The following is a 9,469-nucleotide window of genomic DNA, read 5'->3' as shown; positions in this document are numbered from 1 at the left end:
AATAATAATAATAATAATAATAATAATAATAATAATAATAATAATAATAATAATAATAATAATAATAATAATAATAATAATAATAATAATAATAATAGTAATAATAATAAAAGCGGGGAGGAGGAGGAGTATAAGGATTCTAACTACGAGGAGGTTAAATGTGATTTCTAGTATAAATAATCTATATTATTAGATTTACGTATATATAAAATAATAATAGTTTTACGTATTAATACATATGCTGCTCGTGTTAACGATGTTGTATACAGCTGGAAAATATGGATATATTACTAAAAAGAATTATTGGCTCTGACAATGCTATATTGTTTTGCTAGTAAAATGGCGGTATAGGGAAGTACCCCGCTCGGTACGAATCAATGTCCATATACGAATCAATATTCCTAACTAGTAGCTCGCCCGCTAGTCTGACGGTCGATTTTGTAAACCTGACAAGTAGAGCTTTTAGCTAAATATACAAAATGCGTGGGTATTGAAAGTGCTAGGAATGCCAAGGCTAGAAATGTGACCCGTGCGCCGCACCCCGAGGGATGCACCTAATAGCACGCAGAACATTTAGCGCCAAGACGGCTGCCGATAGCCGACCGGCCCGTACACCCAACTAGAGGGCACGCCTAGCTTACACGCTAGGCAAATAATACCCCTGGGCGCTAGCCCCGTGACAGTAACTAACGAAGCAATTGAATCGCAACGGCGAGGTTGCGTAGACGGAGGATTAGCGGTAGATAGTATTTATACTGATTATTAGTAATTAAAAGCGATTAAAAGGGATTATAGACAACTATAATTAATTAATCGAATACAATTATATACGTTGAGCGTATTATAGTATAGTTATTAGTATGCAGTGTGCGACGTGCGATGGCTGGCGGTGTAAAATGGGTGTAAATGACTGTGTGAAAAAGCGTAAAAGAAATGACCAAGTTAGAGTCGATATTGCGTGCATTGAAAAGTTGAAATTTTGTAGGTAAAAACGGGAATTTCAATGTCAGGTGTTATCCAGTCGTTAGATCCACTTTTTTAGGAAAATTAGGTATAGGAAGGTTTGGGGTGGGTGTATATAAGCTTTCTCTAAAAATAATACTATTAGAACTGTCTCACTGGGGCCATCCTTAGCATATATTTTCTCCTATTATATAATCATCAAAAAGGTTAAAAAAATAAAGAGTGTCCAAAACCTGAGAAGCAACTACAGCTGACAAAGGTTTACCTTTAAGGTAGTATTACTACAGTGGGTGGTCCGAGCTTTATAAAAATAATATATTTAGAAAGAGTTCCAAAAGACTATCCTAGTACTCTATCCTAATCTTTACCATTTCTCCTCATTTTATTATAAAGGAATATAGAAAAGGAACACTTGGAGTTTATATGGGAGTTTCTGCAGCCGACGGCGTTTTTGCGCAAAACAGTAACAGACCTCCTCTCACAAAAGTTCGAGGAGGAGAGACCCATATTTTGTGGGGCGGGTCCGCTGAAGCTTGACGACGGGGGTCAATATAATGGAGACTACTGTGTAACTGTGCCTTTATAGCCACCAAAACCAAATTTTTGCTACCACTATACCGCCTGCCCGGACAACCCCCAAGCTGCAACATTGACCCAATTCCACTTCTCCCTTGGTATAAAAAAAACTAATAATGCCGCTGTCACCTATGCAAGCATCAAACAAAAACAGTGCCCGTTGTTCTCGTCACCCAAACGCCGCCTACCCAAGGTACATGAATCCGTGGCTCTACCAGTTCAACACATTGTATATCGTCTTGCGGGGATCACCCTCGGTCTCGATCAGGTACCGCTCTTTCCTTTTCTCCATGACGCTTGGGGTGTTTTGTTGAGAGAAGACCCGGTTCAGCGTGTTGGACTCATTCCGCAACTGAGAACGGACATATGAGACGACGGTGTAGACTTTCACGACGAAAGGTCTCCAGTTAGGACCAAACACGAGCAATACGGCGCCGCCGACGGACAGGTTCGCGCTGGGGCTGGTTATGCTTACCTGCACCAAAGACAACCAGGCCGGGTACAACCCTTGGCAATAGTGCCGATCTGTTATGACATGAGCATACATTCGTCAAGCGGGATGAAACGGCGGGATGGCCATCTACCTTATGGCAGGCGTCTTGAGAAGTGTATGTGGCTGCGAAGACACACGCAGGGGCATAGTGGGCCTGAAGGGATTTGGACGGTAGGCAGTCATCTGTGTGTTTTGATGTGCAGCGCAACTAGCTGACGTCGAGTTCCAAAGGCCCGCCTTAGGTAAGGATAATGGTCTAACAATCAGTCGAGGTCTGGTGAAGCAGAGGCCGAGTAGGACCGATTTAATCGGGGGAAGGGGATATTTAATTTGGATGTAAAGGGCGGTATTGCACGCAATTGGACGTGTGCGGTTCGCGTTGTCTTGCTGGAGTTTTGGTTCGGTGGTGCGGTTGTTGGCGTGATGTGGTCTCGTGAAGGCGACGATATGGGGTGACGGTGGTGGCCCAGCGAAACTGCGAATGGCTGTGAATGGTTCGATGGAGGCTATGGGTGGTGTTTTTGGTGTCCTCGCGGCCAATTCCGATCGCCAAGCTCAACCGATTCTGACCAGGCCTCAGCCGATGTGAAGCCTGCCGTGCCTGCTTCGAGAAGCACCTGCTCGGGCTCAGCTCAATTTGAATTGAGTTATGCTTCGCCAGAAGTCCAAATGTTGCAGGATACGATCCCGGTTGATTCCGACTCTGAGGTTCTCGACATGGTTCCTTCCCCAGGTTTTGGCTCAGCTCGCCTTAGTTGCTTTTGCACGTTGCGTTGTTGCTGGATGTTGCCCCTGTCCCTTGTACCCATGGCTAACTCGTGAAATACTAGGCGACCATCGACATGGTACTTCGGTTCTCGTCGGTTTTTACCACCTCAACGCCGTGTATCTGCGATTTGCTCACCAAATCTGCGTCTGGCGATGGCTTCAACCTGGCATCAAATTCAGCCACTGTACTTTCCCTAGCGTGTTTGATCCCATTATCATGTGGGTCTGTTTCGGACCCGTGACTATCGGCCGTATCACAGATCTCGCACTCATCTCGCTGTTCATATCCCTTTCCAAGATTGGTCATCATCCTTCCAAATGATGCCATCGCCATCCTCTTATCTGAGATGCCCCGGGGTTTGGTGTAAAATGGGGGTCACTCACCTCACCGTGCCCATACCTTCGATTTGAGAGTCGGAGTGTGACGGTTCATGGCTTTGCTTACATATCAAGAACACTACCATCGCTCATTGCGTGATTCGCAAGCAGCTGTCGTCATGGCCTCTCCCCTCTTGATGAGGCATCTGATCTGCCTCAGCTCGTGTCTTTATTAAACCACCGTGATGTCGAGTTCTTCACCAGAACAACGCTCGTCACTTCTTCGATTATATTGCCACGACGCTCTCCATTCTGTCCGAGCAAAGCAAGACGCCAGAAACTTGCAAACAACTAGCCAGAAACCAGTCGAAAGCCAGTCTCAGGGCTGTCGTGCTCGCCCAAGATGCCTACCGAGTTCATCAGCTTGACATTTCCCAATGCTTCCACGGAGATCAACCCGATCCCGGGTGCCGGTATTGATCCTGCTTACCTGGTTCGCTATGCCCGGACGCTCGATGACTACGACTTCAACTACACTCTTGTGCCATATGATTCTTCCTCCTATGACCCTTTTACCATAGGCGCCACTATTGCCGCCGCCACCAAGAACCTCAAGATCATCATCGCACTGCGTCCAAACACGCTTTATCCAACCGTCGCTGCGAAAGCACTAGCCACGCTTGACCAGATTAGTTCAGGTCGAGCCGTTGTACACTTGATCGCCGGCGGGAGCGATGCTGAGCAAGCCAAGGAGGGCGACTTCCTACCCAAAGACCAGCGCTATGCCCGACTCGAGGAGTACATCCGCATCCTGCGTCGCGCCTGGCAGTCCGCAGAACCCTTTGACTGGGATGGCACGTTCTATCAGTTCAAGCAATTTTCCAACCGCGTTCGTCCCGTCAATGGTACCGGCATCCCAATCTCAGTCGGTGGCTCATCGGAGGAAGCATACCGGATTGGAGGCGCCTTGGCCGACATCTTTGGCCTCTGGGGCGAGCCTCTGAAAGAGACCAAGGAGCAAATTGACCGCATTTACCAAGCAGCTGCTCGAGCTGGCCGCCCCAATTCAGACCGTCCTCGCATATGGGTCACCTTCCGGCCCATCATTGCTGAGACAGATGAACTGGCTTGGCAAAAGGCATATCACACACTGGATGTTTTGAAGGCGAATCAGGCCCGTGTTTCGGGAGGAGGAAGCCAGGCGTCCGACAGCAAAGCGCAAGTTCGAGCCCCCACACCGCAGAACGTGGGCTCTCAGCGGTTGCTAGAGATTGCTTCACGTGGAGATGTTCATGACCGTGCGCTCTGGTATCCCACCGTCACTGCTACCAACGCTCGCGGCGCATCGACCGCTCTTGTGGGATCCCCTCAGACTATTTCTGATTCGATCCTCGAATACATTGATCTCGGAGCCGAGCTCATTTCCATTCGTGGCTATAACAACTTGGACGATGTCATTGACTACGGACGCTATGTTCTCCCAAAGGTGCGCAGCGCGTTGCAGAAGCGCAAGAACGAGGGGGTAGATTCTGCGTAGAGATATTGTGGCTTGCCAACTGTTACCTATCAGACAGACTGACAAACATAACGTTAATGATAGTCCTTTCCATCACTGCATTCACTGCAGGGTTTCTCCGTAGTGACAATGTCTTTGTTGAGTTGGGTAAAGCGAAAGAGGCGTTCAAATGCCAGCATCACTATGAAAATTCCTTGCTCGCTCGTCTGTCGATGTAACACGACCAAGACTGCGGACGACTGAAGTCATGCCTTTTGAGGTCATTCCCAGTCTTGATTCTTATCCACTTTACCAATATCAATATCCCTTACCAGAGTTGCCGTGATCTTGGACAACTCTATGCGGGCAATCTGCTGGCCTGGGCAAGAATTGTACCCTAGCCTCCACTGTCCGAGGAAAAAGGACGAGTCAGCTGGCGGGACAACATGCTCTATGGTGTGTGTTGGTAGCGAGGTCACTTACCGGCATGAAATACGTATCCAGCTCTCATGCGTCCTCTTTCAACCACCGATAAGTTTGGACACTCGCGCATCGGGGCCCCAAAGTCCCCTGAAGTGATTCATCACCCACGGATCAATAGACAGAATGGTACTCTCTAAAAAGTGCTTACTCCTAATGCTCAGTCCACCTGGAAGAGCGGGCTGAGGCGGCGTCATGGAAACAGGTCCAAAGATAAGGAGAGCTTCTTTGATGTAACTTTAAAGAAAATAAAGCGTTCTTCAATCTTCCCGCGGGCCCTCTCCCAGGCGTTCAGATTACGATTCGTATAGTAAACGAATGACTAGAAAACACAGGAAATGGTATCGCTTGCAGCATTCACTACGTCAGTTGCAGCAGCATACCTCTAGACATCCCGCAGCGACATGGCCTCTTTTCCATGGCCCTGAGTCAGTGATTGATCACAATAAATCTGTTCCTGTCACAATCATTGAGACGGCCGTCCGGAGCGCGAACAGTTGTATCATGAATGGGCCGAAGTGCAGAACGTTAAGGGACGTCTTGAGGGGGTAACCAATCAGGAATACAAGTTCAGCAGCGGAGGAAGCCCATGGTCGAAGCACACCTCTCGAGATTTATCATCAGGTCATTGCCAATAGCGTTCCCTACATCGCACTCTTCCTCCAGAACGTCAAACTGGTTGGAGAAAAGTACCTCGCCGTCAATGTCGAAGGTAGTGAAGGTTAACTAATTGTCAAGGTGGACGGCTTTCTTGGATTCGGCAAACCTGTCAAGCCAGGCCAAGAACTGGCCGACCACGCTGTCGATGGAATCCTGAGTCTGCACGAGATCGCTCATTGTGGACCCGGCTGGAAGTGCCTTGACCGTCTCCCATCCTTCTTCGGATCGGTTGTAGACATCTGGGGGTGGAGGAGCGCCGAGCCGGCCGGAGACAGGGCTTGTGGGGTGCGGAGAGATTGCTGACGTGAAAGATGCCGTCTGCGCACATATGCCACCATGACTGCAAGATCAGCAGGCTGATATCAGGACATCCCCAGGGTGGAAGTCGCAATTTGCAGATGTTGGTGGGGGCATGTTCCCCATGGGAAGGTACCACCCAACTGCCTGCCATAGTGAGTGCTTACTCCTCGAGATGCATCCACGGGTTTGGGTAAAAACACATCGTCCCGTCCGTCGCTAGACGATTGTGCGAAACCTGATCTTGAAGCACGAGATGGAAACAAAGGAAAAGAGCAGTCTACGCTTGCAGCTCGTATCTTCCTCCCGTCTATCCTAGGTACCTCCTGGGCATACCTATGTTGGTAGCACCCGCACCGTCTTCAACGAGAGTCCGGTGTCTCAGCGTTTCTGATGATGTTGCCATGAGCTATGCATTTGACGAACTTTCCGCTGGCATGCCCGACACAACTCGGTAAACTGCCGCAGTTCAATCCAAGACCTAAAGGGCGGCTATTGAAACATGTTTCCATGATTCTAGATCCGACTGGCACTGCGTGTTATTGTCCCCGGGGGTATCGGTAAACTTTGCACGGCTCTACCAATAGAGAAGGCATGGGCTTCCGACCAAACACTGAATTTAAAGGTGCCTTCCGTACGTAGACACACTCTTTCCGTGGCTAACAGCGCTGTGCTCGTTACTCACGTGGCCAGCCTTTGAGCTGCAGAACGGGCTACTGAACAAAATCTTCAAGCATCATAACGAGGCCAACTCTTTATTTGGGTGGTACTGTGAGCCATGTCATAGACCATTTGATGGTTTCCCAGAGTCAAAAGAGCGTCGAATGATGAGAAGTGATGTTACCATGTGGGGCCTGCTGTCCTAAGGTTACAGCATTGTAAGTGCATGTCGAGCATGGCGGCGAGCATTGGTTGAGTCATCCGATGATGCTCGACGGCGGGGATATAGAATAACGAAATGTGTACTGCGGTTGCACCGACGTTGGCCAATGACATCAAGTACAGACGCTCGGTCTCGCGTTGTGACCTTGACAGGGCATCGACGAAGGCTGATCGTATATGCTCGAAGTGGAAGTATCCCAGCGTTGACGTTAAATAGGTAGCTGCCCTCCAGTTTTGATCAAGGTCTTGAGAGGTAATGGGTGTGGCCTCTTGACAGAGCACGACCGAACCACACTTGAAAGCTCGGTCCACGATTCACCAGTTTCCAGACCCTCAAATTTTTCTTCGTCGACGAGGGCATCTACTGCGAATACGGTAGCCGGTTGACGTCATGATAATCAACATATCTTTCACCATGTTGCTGGCCAACATTGGCCTTGCAAGTGGTTTGGCTGACTTGCGACTGATCTCTTACAACATCCGCTATGCCACAACATTACTATCAACTAATGAGGAGCCATGGGCTGCTCGTCGGCCTTTGATGGCCTCGCAGGTCAATTTCGAAACCACCAATTGCCCAGAAGCCTTGATCTGCATGCAAGAGGTATTGAATGAGCAACTCGTCGACCTCCAGTCGGATCTTGGAAGCAATTGGAACCATGTTGGGGTTGGTCGGAATGATGGTGCGCAAAATGGAGAGTATTCACCCATTATCTACCAAGCAGACACCTGGCAACTGGATAGAAACAAGACGTACTGGCTCAGCCAGACGCCCCACGTGGTCGGGTCTACGGGATGGGATGCTGCCTTACGCGTATCGTCACAGTTGCGCAGTTCAAGCATCGCACAACAGGTGTGCCTCTGGTATTCATGTGCACGCACTTTGACCATATAGGGACGGTTGCCCGGAATGAGAGCGCCAAGTTGATCATCAAGATATCTGATGAGTGGATGGTCCAAGGCTCCAACTCAACGAAGCCCGCTCCTGTGTTTCTGGGCGGTGACTTGAACCTTGAGCCTACAGAGGAGGGATACCAGACTTTAACTACCCCAGGCGCTTTCCAGGACATCAAAGATCTCGTCCCCAAGACACACTGGTACGGCAACGCCAAAACATCGACCAGCTTTACCACATCGACTTTGGACGACATCCGTATTGATTACCTGTTCGTGCGCAATCCTCTTGGCACCCAATTCTCGACGTATGGAGTCTTGACCAACAAATTCGAGGATCGGGTGTATATTTCGGATCATAGGCCAGTAGTGGTGGACGCAGAAATGCTGGCATGACTGCGTCGCCAGTGAAGAGATGGCTTTGAAAATGTCTGGAGCGGTGTTACAAGAAGGTGTCTCAAGAATCATCGGATGTTTGCCCCAGGCGCCAAAACGGTCAAGCTTTGAGTGAATCAGGACAAGGAGAAAATCAACAGTACTAGGCTTAGAGCGACAGAATGGAGCGACGGACACGCCGGTTTTAATGGAGTATACCGCTTACCTACTGGGATAATTTATTTGCTACTCGTCTTGGACGGGCGGACGATGACCGCTGCGCATTAAGTATATGTACCTAACCTTCCGTATTACGAGCCAAGGTTCGATACACATATGTCTTCTCTCCCTCGTCAGACCAGATTTTCAGGTAGCCTTGATTTCAGTACTTCGAAGACAGAGCTTAGAGCCTAGGGCCGGAGGGTGAGGACCGATTCATTGGGATCTAAATACACATTCATGTATTGCGCCTGAGGAGGAAAAAAAAATAACCCCCAAACCAAAAAAACCAACAAAAAAGAACAACCCCCCCCGCCCCCCCCAAAAAAAAAAAAAAGGAAAGAAAGAAAGAAAAAACCCCAAAAAAGAAAGAAAAAAGAAAAGAGAGAGACAAAGATAAACAAACAGGAAAAAGCCTGCCCGTTATGAGACAGACTTTCTGTTGACGTGTCACGACATATAACATGGTGCTGGTTACGATAGACGACTGCAGACTCCAGTTAAGTCTCACCCACACAAACCCTTTTAAACTGGAAGGATTGAGATACTTAGTTATACTGACGCCCAACCAAAGAGTGGGGCAAGAGAAGTGAGATCTCCCAGGCGATGACTGATGAAAACTCGTTTTCAAAGAATCTTGTAGAAACCAAAGGGGCAAACAAACATAAGAAAGTTCATCGATCTTTTGGGTCCGCTCAACCTCGCCGTTATACATTTTATTTCGGTCACTACTGTGCCCTAGCATCGCTGAAATCCCTCCTTGAACCTCCGCTTCGATACCCAAGCGGTGGAAGGTTCATTGCACTTGATTTTGACCTTTCTATTGGAATTCTCACAATTTCTCACCTACAATGGCTGTTTCCCAAAAGTTACTAGTGATCCCCAAGTGGGCAGAGTTCCAGGAGCAAGCAAAAGGCGGCGTGATCATAGAAATACACTCCCGGCATGTCAGCGCCCATGAGTTGAAGGACACGCTAGAGACAATGTTTCCACACTCAAAGTACACCATCCAGGTTAGTATCAAGCCAAGGTTACACCCCCCCCCCCNC

The 9,469-nt window shown here is 48.6% G+C and overlaps 5 protein-coding genes across 5 annotated transcripts in view; 3 read left to right on the top strand and 2 right to left on the bottom strand.

The window, feature by feature from the left end:
• Positions 1 to 1,420: 1,420 nt before the first annotated feature.
• Positions 1,421 to 2,310, bottom strand: NEUTE1DRAFT_117515 (uncharacterized protein; the record flags this gene model as incomplete). Its single annotated transcript, XM_009854131.1, has 3 exons — positions 1,421 to 1,923; positions 2,015 to 2,064; positions 2,124 to 2,310. The coding sequence occupies 3 exons, from the start codon at positions 2,213 to 2,215 to the stop codon at positions 1,751 to 1,753; spliced, it is 315 nt and encodes a 104-aa protein (XP_009852433.1).
• Positions 2,311 to 2,384: 74 nt separating this feature from the next.
• On the bottom strand, positions 2,385 to 3,271 carry NEUTE1DRAFT_84427 (uncharacterized protein; the record flags this gene model as incomplete). Its single annotated transcript, XM_009854130.1, has 3 exons — positions 2,385 to 2,663; positions 2,882 to 2,964; positions 3,246 to 3,271. The coding sequence occupies 3 exons, from the start codon at positions 3,269 to 3,271 to the stop codon at positions 2,539 to 2,541; spliced, it is 234 nt and encodes a 77-aa protein (XP_009852432.1).
• Positions 3,272 to 3,402: 131 nt separating this feature from the next.
• Positions 3,403 to 4,917, top strand: NEUTE1DRAFT_65744 (uncharacterized protein; the record flags this gene model as incomplete). The annotated part of the gene is made up of 1 exon (XM_009854129.1): positions 3,403 to 4,917. The coding sequence occupies one exon, from the start codon at positions 3,522 to 3,524 to the stop codon at positions 4,653 to 4,655; it is 1,134 nt and encodes a 377-aa protein (XP_009852431.1).
• A 2,430-nt stretch (positions 4,918 to 7,347) lies between these two features.
• On the top strand, positions 7,348 to 8,222 carry NEUTE1DRAFT_102137 (uncharacterized protein; the record flags this gene model as incomplete). Its single annotated transcript, XM_009854128.1, has 2 exons — positions 7,348 to 7,713; positions 7,767 to 8,222. The coding sequence occupies 2 exons, from the start codon at positions 7,348 to 7,350 to the stop codon at positions 8,220 to 8,222; spliced, it is 822 nt and encodes a 273-aa protein (XP_009852430.1).
• A 911-nt stretch (positions 8,223 to 9,133) lies between these two features.
• NEUTE1DRAFT_123298 (uncharacterized protein) overlaps positions 9,134 to 9,469 on the top strand; it is a gene marked incomplete at both ends in the record, with an annotated part of 1,683 nt that continues 1,347 nt past the window's right edge. The window contains one exon of the mRNA XM_009854127.1: positions 9,134 to 9,433. Within this exon, the coding sequence (XP_009852429.1) occupies positions 9,272 to 9,433 (162 nt within the window). The remainder of the gene's footprint in view (positions 9,434 to 9,469) is intronic.

The sequence above is a fragment of the Neurospora tetrasperma genome, assembly GCF_000213175.1.
Source record: "Neurospora tetrasperma FGSC 2508 unplaced genomic scaffold NEUTE1scaffold_4, whole genome shotgun sequence".
Classification (NCBI taxonomy): domain Eukaryota; kingdom Fungi; phylum Ascomycota; class Sordariomycetes; order Sordariales; family Sordariaceae; genus Neurospora; species Neurospora tetrasperma.
This window is presented reverse-complemented; position numbering and strand designations above follow the sequence as displayed.